This window comes from Rhinolophus sinicus, chromosome 5 (assembly GCF_057876585.1).
Source record: "Rhinolophus sinicus isolate RSI-liver-muscle chromosome 5, RSI-T2T, whole genome shotgun sequence".
Classification (NCBI taxonomy): Eukaryota; Metazoa; Chordata; class Mammalia; order Chiroptera; family Rhinolophidae; genus Rhinolophus; species Rhinolophus sinicus.
Genome location: NC_142505.1, coordinates 107754270 through 107768786, shown reverse-complemented (window position 1 = coordinate 107768786; position 14517 = coordinate 107754270). Strand labels below are relative to the sequence as shown.

The 14517-nt window shown below is 39.0% G+C and overlaps 1 protein-coding gene across 1 annotated transcript in view; it reads right to left on the bottom strand.

The window, feature by feature from the left end:
* Positions 1-14517, bottom strand: part of BAIAP2L1 (BAR/IMD domain containing adaptor protein 2 like 1) — a 73972-nt gene that overhangs the window by 31880 nt on the left and 27575 nt on the right. Inside the window, exon 3 of the mRNA XM_019716460.3 lies at positions 9340-9426. Coding sequence (XP_019572019.1) covers positions 9340-9426 — 87 coding nt within the window. The remainder of the gene's footprint in view (positions 1-9339; positions 9427-14517) is intronic.

The window sequence follows — 14517 nt, the reverse complement described above, 5'->3', positions numbered from 1 at the left end:
TGTGAACCCACGCTCCTAAAATATGTCAGGCTTTTAATAACTCAAAAGCTTTCAGTTCCAATAATATGAATTCTTATTTCAATTTGAAATGAAACACACAGAATCTGTAGCCTGGTACTCAGAACAACAAGGCTGTAATTTTAATTTGTACCCATTACCTCCCATGATCCTTTCCGCGAGTCCTAAATGTCAGGCAAACTGAAATATCCCATCCCTCTCTCTGTTCCCTCACCAGAAACCATCACCCTTCCTAACCTCCAAGGCTGACCACAGGACGTACAGCACCCCCTGAGCTTCCTTCCACCCTCTCCACCCCATATGCAGGTGTGGCCATCTCTTCCCATGAAATCCTATAGCCTTTGTCTTTTACGCGTGCACTCGGTCCTGTATTAAAGCTATGTATGTATACATTTTCATAATCTCACTGTATTGTAGGTACCTTGAAGCCACCTTCAAGGACCACGTTTATTAATGCTGTGAGTGATAAGCATTGGTTTCGGGAGCCTAGAGAAACCTGGTTCATAGTTAGAATGCAAGAGCCCAATGCCCTTATCTGATAACACTCATTCAGTTGGTCAACAAACATTTCTAGGCTCCTCCTAGAGTATGTATCTACTTCTCAGATCCTCAGCTCACCTGAAGTTTCACCGAGCAGGATGTTTGTTCTAATGTTTGTTCTAAGTGCTGCTAGCCCCCACCTCTGGAATTTCCCTACAACAGACACCGCTAAAGGATCGGACCTCGCACCTCAGAGGACTGTTGTGAGTTAAATGAGCCTCCAGAATTCTGCATTTCCAGTAATGCTAACAAAACCCATTTACTGCATGATTCGCACTGGGTTGGGGCCAACTACAACTCCTCATGGAGTTACGGCGAGGTGTTGGGCTAGGACACATGGCAAGTGCTGTAAAGCACAGAGCAAACTGTCTCACAGACTTCTGACCAACCTGGATCCTAACTCAGGTGTTCAGGTTTCTCTGGTGAAAAGTTGAGGAGAATAAGGGCATGACTAGATGTTAATAACATTGCTGCTGGGCTGCCGCATTTTCTAGGGCACTAGGAAACGTGGGAAACTAGCCTTTGGAATTATTACAATGTCTATTATATTCGGTATGAATTAATTAGATTATTCCATATTGGGAGCTCCTCAGAAGAGGCATACTTACTTTTTTTTGCTATTTATTTTTGTAATTCAATACACCTAACATAAATTTACCAATAGTGACATTTTGTACATTCATAATGTACAACCATCACCACTATCCAGTTCAAAAACATTTTTACCACCCCAAAAGGAAAACCTGTCTGTACCCACTAAGCAGTCATTCCCCACTCTCTCCTCCCCCCACCACTGGCAACCCCCAATCTTTCTGTTACTTATGGATTTGCTGACTTTGGAAATTTCATATAAATGGAATGATATAATACCGTGTTTCCCCAAAAATAAGACCTACCCTGAAAATAAGCACGTTAAGATCGTCAGCCAGACAGACACATTTAGTACGTTATGATGATGTTCCAGAAGATGACATGACTGTATTTGAATAAATGTAGATTGTTGTGTATGAAAAAATAAGACATCCCCTGAAAATACGCCCTAATGCATCTTTTGGAGCAAAAATTAACATAAGACCCGGTCTTATTTTCAGGGAAACACGGTATGTGACCTTTTTATCTGGCTTCTTTCACTTGGCATGTTTTCAAGGCTCTTCCATGTTATAGCAGGTATCAGTACTTCACTCTTTTTTATGACTGGATAATATTCCAATGTGTGAATATTTTGTTTATCCATCAACAGCTTCTAGACATTTGAGTTGTTTCCACCTTTTGGCCACTGTGAATAGTGCTAAGATTTTACACGGGCATATGTTTCATATCTCTTGAGTAGTATCTAAAGAATGGAATTGCTAGGTCATATGGTAACTCTGTATTTAAATTTCGAGGAACTGGCAGACTCTTTTCCAAAGTAGCTGCTCCATTTTACATTCCTACCAGCAGTGTATGAGGGTTCCAATTTCTCTCTCTTTGCCAGCACTTGGTATTGTCTGTTTTTTATTCAGAGCCGCTCTGCTGGGTATGCAGTGGAGTCTCCTCGTGTCGATTTGCATTTCCCCAACGGCTGGTGATGCTGAGCATTTTTTCATGTGTCTGTTGGCACCTTTTCTTTTCATAATTTTGTTAAGTTATCCAGAACAGGAGAGAGTACGTGAGGAAAGGCACTTCCTCCCCACACTTTCAGAATCCACCTGCACGAACAAGGAATCTACCTAATTCCAGCCCAGGCTGTCACTCTCCACCACGGTATCTGTGTGTGCTTGGGAACATGTGACAAGCCAGGCCTGAATCACTCACAATTCTACCTACTCCTGTCTTTGGCGTGTCCCTCACCCTGCTATGTAGTCATCCTCCTTCCTCAGCCTGTCACAGGGGCCGCACCCCTTCGCGTTTCCTGTGCATCAGTCCAGAGCCACTTTCTTGGCCTGCTTTCAAACAGCTTCCCCTCCTCTCTTTGTGTTAGAACTTGGTGGTTTTGTTCCGGACACATCAGTTAAGGCCCAGCACAGGGCCATGAAGAGTTAGACACTGCGCATTAGTAAGCGGATGAGAGCAGCTCTCGGGAACAATGACGGTGGCAGTGGTAATGCAGAGCCCGGGGTCCCCTGAGCCACCACCCCTCACTGCAGGCTGTGCCCCTGCCAGCTGTCCTGTGCTATGGCCGACAGTGTAGCCATCTTGAGTTGACAGGACACACAGTATCCTTTAAGGAGAAAAAGACCAATTTGAATAATTGTGAAAATTGTGTTTAAACAAGATAATCTGCTCTTCACACACTTCAAAATTCAAAGATTTAAGAGAACGGGCAATCAGAATAAAGTCTAATGAAAAATAGGCTACGATGTACCAAGTTTACATTCAGGATGTGTCCATCGTGCAATCAGGAAGCATCAAATGTTAAATTGACTAATCTTGACAACTCGGCTTTTTTACATCTGTAGTTTTTTACTAATCATACAGTACATCATCTGCACATTTAGTTACTTCAAAGCCTAGAGAAGGAATGCTTTTCTTATAACTACTGATCCTATCTGAAGGAAACACAAAATACAGACTTACACATGCCGAATCTGTTTCAGACTATATGATGTTTGCTATTGAACATGCCTTTTATCCGCTGAGCCCTAATGGGCATGATAATCTTGACTGCCACATAATAAAGCACATCGGAAAAAGCACATCTCACTGACATACAGAAAATTCAATTGGCATAAGAGGCCACAGAGCTGGCACACCGCCTGGATCAAATTATTAGGTTAATGCAAAAGTAACTGCGGTTTTTGCAATTATTTTTAACGCTTTAAACTGCAATTATTTTTGTACCAACCTAATAACTAGCCATGAACCACCTAGGTGACCTCAGCAAGTTAGTTACTTACTCTCTTTGAACCCCTGTTTCCTCATCTGTAAAATGGAAATAATAGTAGATGTGTCAGAGGGCTATCATGATGAGTGCAGGAGTCAATATTTGTAAAATGCTTAGAACAGCGCCTGGCACACAGCAGGTGCTATTTATTGTTCAGCAAATAAAATAAATTCCCTGTTGACTGTTTCCTATTTTTGTGGGAAAGATTTTAATTTCTTTAAAGTGAGCCAAACTTACAACTAAAAGTTAAGTGGTTTTGGTCAATAATAACTGCTTTGGCTCAACTTAGCTCTCCCACCCACTCTGGTATGAATTCTTTCATTTAATCTAGACCTTAGAAATATGTTTGTAATATTTTTGCGAATTCATAACATTTCTTTTAAAATACTTAAGATTTTTTCCCTGTTCTTAAGACCCAAGACTGTCAGGTTGGGTTTTGAGTATCAACAAGTCAAAACCATAATAAATATTTTTAAAAAAAATTGCACGACCTATAAACATTCTATCAATAACAAAAGAAAACCTATGATTTTCTAGATTGCCTGGTGGTGAGGGGATAAAAACCTTCTGTTCTGTGCCCAATTTAAGAAACTGGCCCAAACAATTTAATAACTGATTCAAAATAATGTAATAGCTGACTAAACTGGAACAAAATAACATACTCTAAATTTATGTAATGGTGCGCTGTAAGGACCTCAAAGCAAATTTGTAAACTCCCCAAAGAAAGTCTCCTGTTATTCCTTGAGAAATAAACGAGAACAAGCTTTATTTTTCTATGCTTTAAGACGTGAAAACAGGTTCAAACTTTCTTTTAAATATTTTGCCAAAACATTTTCCCCTGACCATTTCTGTTTTTCCTTTCTACCTTTTCAATATTTTCTAAGTTTTTAAAAATAAATGTTGTTTGATTTAGGGACAAAACTGGAAGTTTCACACAAATTTCAGTTTCTTCTTTTAAATGAGTACTGTCCCTTGAGCTGAACTGTGCATGTGCTAGAGATTTATGTATGTGACTACAGGCACGCACCCTGACAACCTGAGTCACATCAATTATTATTCACGTGACTTATTATTTAACAGTTAAACACAGCAGATTAAACTATTTCAGCTGCCACATTCTGACTACAGAGCTCTGGTTTTTGGCTTTTCGTTTGTTTGTTCATGCCTCCCAACAAGGCAGGAGGGTTCTGCGCTTGACCTTCCTTTGACTATGGTGGTTAGAATCATGCTGCAAATGTATGCTAAACCCAAGCACTTAGACAGCACGTGCTGAGGAACCGCTTTTTCTTTGCAGAAAAAGGTATCAAATCCCTCCCAAGATCACTCAGTCCGCACATTTAAGAAACTGTATGACACTAATGGTCTTCTACCATCGGGTTAAGGGGCCTTAGGGGCCAAACTTCTCTGTTGGAACCACTCAGCTCTGCTATCGTAGCCAGAACTGCAGCCTGAAAGCAGCCCTAGAGAACACATGAACCAATGGGCATGGCTGTGTGCCAATAAAATTTTATTTACAAATAGGTGCTGGTCAGCCCCCTGGCTCCGAGTTTGCTCGCCCTGGCAGGTAAGGTACAACTGATAAAAGGTGATGCTTTAGCAAAATGAATTTGAAAGAGACTTCAAAATATTTGGCAATTCTTATTGTAATCTTCAAGTAGCTGAGAGGATTCAGCATAAAAGTGACTAATATTTTCCTATCACTTTCAATTACAGTTGAAAAAAGAGAAGACACATTTTCTGAATATTCTCTAAATAGGAGAATAGACTATTCAGAAAGGACTTTTTATTTTCAAGAGAAAATGATCAGGAAATGACTTTTTTTGGGGAAGGGTATGTATCCGCAAGATTTATAGAAAAGTAAAATCTGCCATTATTTCTTTCAGGTAATTAATAACTTTCAGATAATTAAATAACTCACAAATTTTGGATATTTACATTGAAATATTTTCCATAAAGTCTGAGTCGCCTCCCCCTGCAAAACTTACAGAACACCTTTGTTCTTTTGGATACAACAAAAAAATAAAGGGGGCATTTCTACTGCTTTGCAAGTTCTAAATATTTTACGAGAATTTTTATCAAGCGGAAAATCATATTACATCAACTATTTCTATTTTTGAAGAAGCAATTAAATCAGAGGAGCTTCACCATTGCCTGGCATTTCTCCTTTGCATTTCTCGGTGACTCCCAATGTCTCCATAGATGAGCCCAGCATGAAGAGCCATAAAATGACAATAAAACCCTTACAGGAAGGCTCCTTCATGAACGAGAATCAAGAGGCACAATAACAGCATCAGCAGAATTAGACTGTCAAAAACTTCAGACAATGGAACTACTGCAGAGATGATAAAAGGAATCAAAACATAAAAACAAAACTTTATTAAAGTTAATCTGCAATCTCAATCATACAAAGATAACCCAGTAAAGCACGAGCAAAGGATCTGAATAGACATTCCCTCAAAGAAGATATGCAATGGCTAATAGGAACGTGAGAAGATGCTCAGCATCATCAGTCACTAGGGAAATGTAAATCAAAACCCAAACGAAACACTACTTCGCACTCACTAGGATGGCTATAACAAAACAGACAGACAGACAATAACAAGTGAGGACAGGGTGTAGAGAAATTGTAACCCTCACACACTGCTGTGGGAATGTAAAATGATGTATTCACTTTGAAAAAGTCCAGCAGTTCCTCAAAAGGTTAGAGTTGAGCAGCAATTCCATTCCTAAATACACAACCAAGAGAAAGAAAAGTACTGATACACGCTACAGTACTGATACACGCTACAGTACTGATACATGCTACAGCATGAATGAACCTTGAAATCATTATACTAAGTGAAATAAACCAGTCATGAAAGATCACATATTGTATGACTCCATTTATATGAAATGTCCAGTATAACCAAATCTATAGAGACAAAATACGTTAAATGGTTGTATATGGCTGGAGTTGGGGGTACATGGGAAATGGCTGTTAATGGGCGTGGGATTTCATCTTCGGGTGATAAAAATACTCTAAAGTTAACTGTGATGATAATTTAAAACCTTGTGAACATACTAAAAACTACTGAACTGTATACTTTAAATGGGCAAATTGTACTATATCTTAATTATCTCAATAAAGCTGTAACAAAAATATTGCAAGAAAATTAACAACAGCCTTCCTATGTGGGATAACAAGCATCCTAATTGTTTAGACCGCTATTAGTTGGGTATTTTGTTATTTTCGGGCAAAAATGTATCTTAAATTATTCACATATCATTGGGTGAGCTGATGCTGAAAGCGGGATATTAAAAGGGTCACACACAAAGCTAGAAATCAGAATTGGAACTGCCACAGCTCTGCCCCACTATGGAGGAAGCAGAAGGCTACTCAACGTCCTCCTCCAGCTTTTCGCTTCCTGCGCCAGCCTTAAGAAGAGACTGAAATGCTTAGCTCTGCCACCCTGATCAACATTCATAATGCATTTGGCAAAGTTTTCCAAGTTGAACCCTTTCTGTAAATTTTTATGAAATATTTTACCCAGAGTATATTTTCTTCACCTATCTCCCAAAGTACAAAAGTATCAGAATTTAAGGGAAGTTTCATGTAAAAATATGTATGAAATTAAAAAAATATATATAACATTAAAAATATTTTAATTAATATAAAATCTTCTATAATAGAAGTTTTAGAAATAAGAATTCCTCAGCATCCCTTTCTCCTCTGCCTAGAGCAATATTTTTAAATTGAAAAATTTTAAATTATAGATTTTTTTTGTGGAGGAAAACAAATGTTTTTCAGAGACAATACTCTTAGGGAAAGAAAATTTTGAAATGATTCATGATCTTCACATATGTAATTCCCCTTCAGTTTTATCAGATGGAATTTATAACATATATTTCATAATAAAGTTATGAATACCAGTACCAAGAGTCAGTAACTAAACAATAAAATCTTCTTGAAAAATGAGAAAAATACAATCTACCTTAGGTCTCTCTTTTTTCTATGAATTGTCCACTATTCTTCCATACAGTGAATTTAAACAGATCTAGGGTAGTATTTCAGTCTAAATTTTAACAACAAAATAAAAAAACTGAGCAAATAAAAAAAGTTAATATTAGGTATCCTCTTACGAGGATACCGTTTTATCATGGAGTTGCTGTGAGTGAGTAGAAAACTGATGACTATATGAGATAGAGAACATAAGCAAAAGGACAACTTGAAACAAAAATAAAACACAACAGAAGTTATTTCCATTCCCTCTGAATAAAATACATACACATGAAAGATACTTCACCATTGCAACATACTTTCCTTATTGAAACTGAAGTTTTAAGCTCGTGTTTATAACAACACGGTTGCTGTGGAAATAGCTGATTCAACATTACGAACTCACCGCTGAATAAAATAAGGTGTGGAACAGAAGTCTTATTTGAACAGTGGCAAGAACCATAAAACATAAAAAACGTGAAACGGAATGGCCCTGAGTCAGAGAGCCACAAGCTTTAATGTAAGGGCCATACATTCCCCCCTGCCTGACACAAATAGGACGCTTCTTTTGCATTTAGTCCTAGCGTTTGCAAACCTATAATCATCTCAGCCATCCCTCAAACGTCCCAGGTTTTACTATCTTCTTCTGTCTATATAATGCACTGTGTATTTTATTAAATTGATGCTGCTTATTAGGACAGAGTTACTCTAGCTCCGTCCTCACCAGAATATGCAGACGTTATGGCACCAACAACAGAACACAAGTCAGGTTTTTGAAAAATTTCTGCCTAAAATTGATTCTATTAAACATAGCAGTACTGACGTACTCATCATACAGCGTCACATCAGGTTGAGGTTTTGTCTATAGGTTTTGAGACTCTATAAACTCTCCAAGTACAAAACTGTCAGAATGTTAATGAGCAGGCAGCTCCCTTTACACCCAAGCAGCCCAGCCTCCAACCCCAGCGCTGTCCTCACACCTCAAACTTGTTTCTCCACTTTTATGGGTCAGTTAAGAGTTTTCCAAGCAATAGTGAAAACCCTCAAGACACTTTATATAGAATTGGTGTGACTTATTCAAACCTTAAGTGCATGCTCCTGTACCCCACCTCTGCTTCCCTTTCCACTTTTTTTAATTGGAGACAGGCCCACGTTTCTTTACACACACACACACTTTACTAACATTTTCCTCTGGTTTTCTGAACCTTCCAAATTATAACAAACATCTTGAAGCCAGGAATTTTACCCTTTGTAAAACAAAACATATCCGACAAGTTTTTGAAATCATGGTTGTGTGTGGGGCTATTAAAAAAAATTGACCTTTCCCCCCTTAACAGATGGTACAGGGAACTGGCTCTGTAACAAGAGACCTGGATTCCCTCTGCAGCTGGCACTGCCCAGGGTGTGGCTGCCCTTCGTATGTGCACAGGAGACCAATTCATACCAGCAAAACCGGAAAAATCACAACTGAGGGCAACTGTGGAAGCAGCGAGAGCCAAGAACAGAACGTAAAGGGCTCCGACTTTCTGCTAGGTGAGTCACAGGAAATGCTCCTGCCAGAGCCGGGAGGCCCGGCGCACCCATCTCCTTCAGTTAGGAATGTAGGTCAAAGCTCCCTGGGCTCCCTTTGTGCTGCAGGGATCCGAGGGAAGAGCTGGGCCCAAGGCTTAGATCAGAAGCCCAGTTCCGAGGGAGCAGGGAGGCCGGGCACTGGCCGTGGCCTGCCCTCTAACTAAAACTCCGCTTTCGACAGGCCACTGTGAACTCAGTCATCCCAGAAGCAAACACACTGGGTGCTGGGTTCACAAACCGGAATGCTGGGCCAGCTCTCCTTTCTATTCTGGATTTGGTCTCTTCATGTGTTCTTACAGGCACTCACAGGAGGAAAGGCCCCGAAACCGCAGCTCACGTTAGGTTTATAGATCAAGGACAGTCAGCTCACCCAGCTCAGTCGACACGGGGGATCCGGTGGCAATCTCACCGATCTTGGCCACTCCATCGTAATAGGCTTTTCCTGCCAGGATCATAGCTAGACAGGGAAGGCGACACACAAAATCATGACTCAGACAAGGAAAGGAAGAAACACAGGTTTTCTCCCAAACATCCCTGTCCCTTCTGGCTGCAGGAAGGTCTGGGCTGCGGCCAGCGTGGCTCTCAGAAGACAGGGCTTGTGCCTGACAGTTGTGTGGGGGCAGAGGTCCCTCCACTGTACTTCCCGAGGCCCCACTCACTGGAGAGCCCCGTGGGGTTCTCGCCTCAGGCCAGTTCCCCAGGGTCCTGGAAGTCTATCTAGAGAAGGCCCTGCCTGCTCCTAATGCCAGTTCTGGAGCGCATGTGTTTCTAACATTGAATTAGGGCTGGGAACACGTCCATCTCAGCAAAAAATCTTTTCCCTGGATTCTTACAGCAATCCAGATCTGCTGGATATTATTTAGAAGGACTTGTGTGGGGTGGCCTATGAACCTGGTCCTTCAATGGCATTTGCACTTTTTCTATTGAAAAAGACATTCTGAGACATAAACAACATACTTGTGGTCAGGGGGGAAAAATCTATGAAATTTGAAATACATTATCATTCCAAAAAACAATAGAATTACCTGAAAAATAACTTAACGCTCTACTCCCCCCCACACACACCTTTTGGGCAAAAACAAGGAAAATCTCTATTGCTATACAAGTTGGATTCTAATTATCTTAAAAGTGATATTTCTTCTTTCAAACTGATTCTGAGGACTAAATTATAAGTTACATAAATCTGCATTTTGATTTGTTTTTCCTTTCCTTTTCTTTCTTTTTTATTTGGAAGGGAGGTAGAGTGGAGAGTCGGGGGCAACACAGCGCTGGGTTTAAATTCTACCTTTACTTCTTCCTCCCCCCCCCCCCCTTCTTCCGTCTCCCCACCACCCCTCTGGTTCAAGTCGGTGTTTCTCAGTCTAGTTGTGTAGGACACAGCTCTCTGGCCCATGCGGGTCTTATGAGCCTTGTGCTCCCCCCCGGGACTGAGGCAGTTGTTGGTCAGCAGCTCACGGCAGCTCTCGCTGGCTGCCGGCCGCGCACACTGGCTGCTCGGCCATTCCTGGCAGCCCACTGCAGCCCAGCTCCAAGGAGAGCGGTTGTTCACAATCTTAGCTGTAGAGGGCGCTGTGGGAATCGAACAGGTGACCTCTGGGCGTTCCAACCACCTGAGCCACCAGGCTGCCCTCTACGTTTACTTCTAATGACATGACCTCCTTGGGCAAGTCAGTTATTCTTTCTGAAACAAAGGATGGTCATCTATAAAATGCCCTAACAACGTAAGTAATGGACAAACAAATGAAAGTTGCTTATACCAATTCCTTTTTGCCCTCTGCAACAAAGTTTTCTGCCTCAATTTATAATGGGTATTTTTAAAAGGTAGATTTAAAAAAGCATTTAACATATATTTAAAAAAAGTGTGTGTGAGGGTGTCATAGGATAAATTAATGTACAAGTCCAGCTAAAGATATTGAAGGCCAAAAAAAGGTATTTTCACAACAAATTAATCTACTTTAGCATTTCTTCCAGAGTTAAAAATGATAAAAGTTATGGTTTTTACTATATATGTATACAAGTTTAGGAAATATAACGTTCTACTATACTGTTGTTTCATAAGATTATGAAATACCTTTCATTATACCTTAAAGTATAATTATAAAAAGGAAGACTAACAAGTAGCATTTCTGTAAACTTTCCAAATCATTACTTGAGTTGTTCTAGTTGACAACATTAAGATATGGGTCGGTTATGTTATCAAACCTGTTTCATGAAGGGGAGTGGAGATATTTTGGGACATTCCCAAGGTCAACGGCAAGTCAGAGGGAGTGCACACAACTCCAGCTAATGTACTTCACTTACTCAGTTCTAAATTATGGTGCTTTTTGACTCTTTGGCCTCAGTTAAAATGGAAAAAGAGATGACTCCACCTAAAAACAAGTTTTTAGCCAGTAAACTGTCAAGTTAATATATGCAATATTTTAGTATGAAGATTTTAAATTGCAAGACACTGATAAACTGAAGAGCAAATTAGTGGGAGAATGGTATACAGGATTACACAATATTTAAACAAAATTTTTGGTTTGAACCCACACATACAATTGAAAATTTTCATTAACTGTTGACTTCTGTTTAAAACTAACCTTCTCAGTCTAGTAAAATATCCTTGCTTTGATGATAAAGTTGAATTAACTTTAAAAATTATATAATTTATCCAGAATAAAATAATATTGTCATAATTTTGTCCCCCTTTGTGAACACATTAAGAGATTTTCTACCACTTCTTGTTTTAAGGAATGAAGCACAATGGTTCCAATTCATTCATTCATTCATTTAATTTGGAGGGAGAACATTGGTTAATAACATTATATAAATTGCAGATACACAACTTTATAACACAACACCTGTATACTATATTGTGTGCTCACCACCCAAAGTCTACTCTCCTTCCATCACCATATATTTAATATTTAACCCCCTTTACCCTCTTTGTCCTCCCCTCTGGAAAGCACCACTCTACTGTCTGTTATCTATGAGATGATTCCTTTGTTGCTTTTTGTTTTATAGCCCATGAGTGAAATCATATGGTTTTTGTCCTTTTTCTTCTGACATATTTCACTTCACATGATACTCTCAAGATCCATCCATGTTGTCACAAATGGCACTATTTCATTGATTTCTTTTTTTGTGGCCGAGTAGTATTCCATTTATATATGTACCACATCTTCTTTATCCAGTCATCTATCAAGGGACACTTAGGTTGTTTCTGTGTCTTGGCTATTGTAAATAATGCTACAATAAACATAGGGGTACACATATTTTTAGGAATGTTTTCTAATTTGGGGGGTATCCAGAAGAGGGATTGCTGGGTCATATGCAAACTTTATTCTTAATTTTTTGAGGAACCTCCACACTGTTTTCCATCGTGGATGCACCCATTTACATTTCCACCAGGAGTGTATAAGGGTTCCCTTTTTCTCCACATTCTTACCAACATTTATTTCTTATCTTACTGGTAATTGCCATTCTAACAGGTGTGATGTGGTATCTCATTGTGGTTTTGATTTGCATTTCCCTCATAACTAGTGATGTTGAGCATCTTTTCATATATGTGTTGGCAATCTGTATGTCTTTCCTGGAAAAGTATCTGTTCAGGTCCTCTGCCCATTTTTTAATCAGATTGCTTGTTTTTTCGTTGTTGAGTTATATGAATTCTTTATATATTTTGGATATTAGCCTCTTATCGGAGCTACAGTTTGCAAATATCTTCTCCCATTCGGTTGGTTGCCTTTTTGTTTTGTTTATGATTTCTTTAGTTGTGCAGAAGCTATGTGGTTTGATGTAGTCCTATTCATTTATTCTTTATTTTACTTCCCTTGCCTTTGGAGTCAAGTTCACACAAAACCCACTGAAATCAAGTTCCATTAGTGCCTATGTGTTCTTCTATGTATTTTATTGTTCCAGGTGCTACATTCAAGTCTTTAATCCATTTTGAGTTAATTTTTTTTGCTGTGGTGTCAGATAGCAGTCATTTCATTCTTTCGTATGTGGCTTTCCAGTTGGCCCAACACCATTTACTGAAGACACTTTCCTTTTTCCATGGTGTTTTTGGCTCTTCTGGTGAAAATGAGTTGGCCATATATGTGTGGGTTTATTTCTGGGCTCTCAATTCCAGTGGTCTGTGTGTCTGTTTTTCTGCCAATACCATACTGTTTTAATTACTGTAGTTTTGTAGTATAGTTTAAAGTCAGGGAGTGTGATACCTCCAGCTTTGTTCTTTTTTCTAAGGACTGCTTTGGCTATTTGGTGTCTTTTGTGGTTCTATACAAATCTGAGTATTTTTTGTTCTATTTCTGTGAAAAATGCCATTGAGATTTTGATTGGGGTTGCATTAAATCTGTATATTACTTTTGGTAATATGACCACTTCAACAATGTTAATTCTTCCAATCCATGAACACAGATTATCTTTCCATTTCTTTGTATCTTCTTCAATTCCCTTTAACAATATGTTGTAGTTTTCAGTACAGGTACTTCACCTTCTTTGTTTATTCCTTGTATTTTATCCTTTTTGTTGCAATTTTAAGTGGGATTGTTTTCTTCATTTATCTTTCTGATATTTGGTTGTTAGTATATAGGAACACAACAGATTTTTGTATATTGATTCTGTATCCTGCAACTTTATTGTACTTGGTTATTGTTTCAAGTGGTATTTTGGTGGAAACTTTCTGGTTTCCTATACATAGAATCATGTTATCTGCAAATAGTGATGGTTTTACTTCTTCATGTCCAATTTGGACGCCTTTTATTTCTTTCTCTTGCCTGACTGTGCTGGCTAGAAAGTCCAGTACACTATGTTGAATGACAAAGGCAAGAGTGGGCATCCCTGTCTTGTTCCTGATCTTAGAGGAAAAGCTTTCAGTTTTTCATCACTGAGTATATTAGCTGAGGGTCTGTCATCTGTGGCTTTTATTATGTTGAGATACTTTCCTATTATACCCATTTTATTGAATATTTTAATCATAAATAGGTGTATCTTGTCAAATGTTTTTTCTGCATCTATTGATAAGCTCATATGATTTTAATGTTTTATTTTGTTAATATGTTGTATTGCATTGATATGCAGATGTTGCATGATTCTTGTATCCCTGGAATGAACCCCACTTGATCATGATATATTATCTACTTAATATATTGTTGTATTCAATTTGGCAGTATTTTGTTTAGGATTTTTGCATCTATGCTCATCAGAGATATTGGCCTGTAATTTTCTTTTCTTGTGTTGTCCTTGCCTGGTGTTGGTATCAGGGGAATGTTGGCCTTGTATAATGAGTTAGGAAGTATTCCCTCTTCAATTTTTTGGAAGAGTTTGAGGAGGATAGACATTAAATGTTTTCTGAATGTTTGGTAGAATTCACCAGTGAAGCCATCTGGTCCAGAACTTCTGTTTTTTAGGAGTTTTTTTTTTTTAAAGATTTTATTGGGGAAGGGGAACAGGACTTTATTGGGGAACAGTGTGTACTTCCAGGACTTTTTTCCAAGTCAAGTTGTTGTCCTTTCAGTCTTAGCTGTGGAGGGCGCAGCTCAGCTCCAGGTCCAGTTGCCGTTGC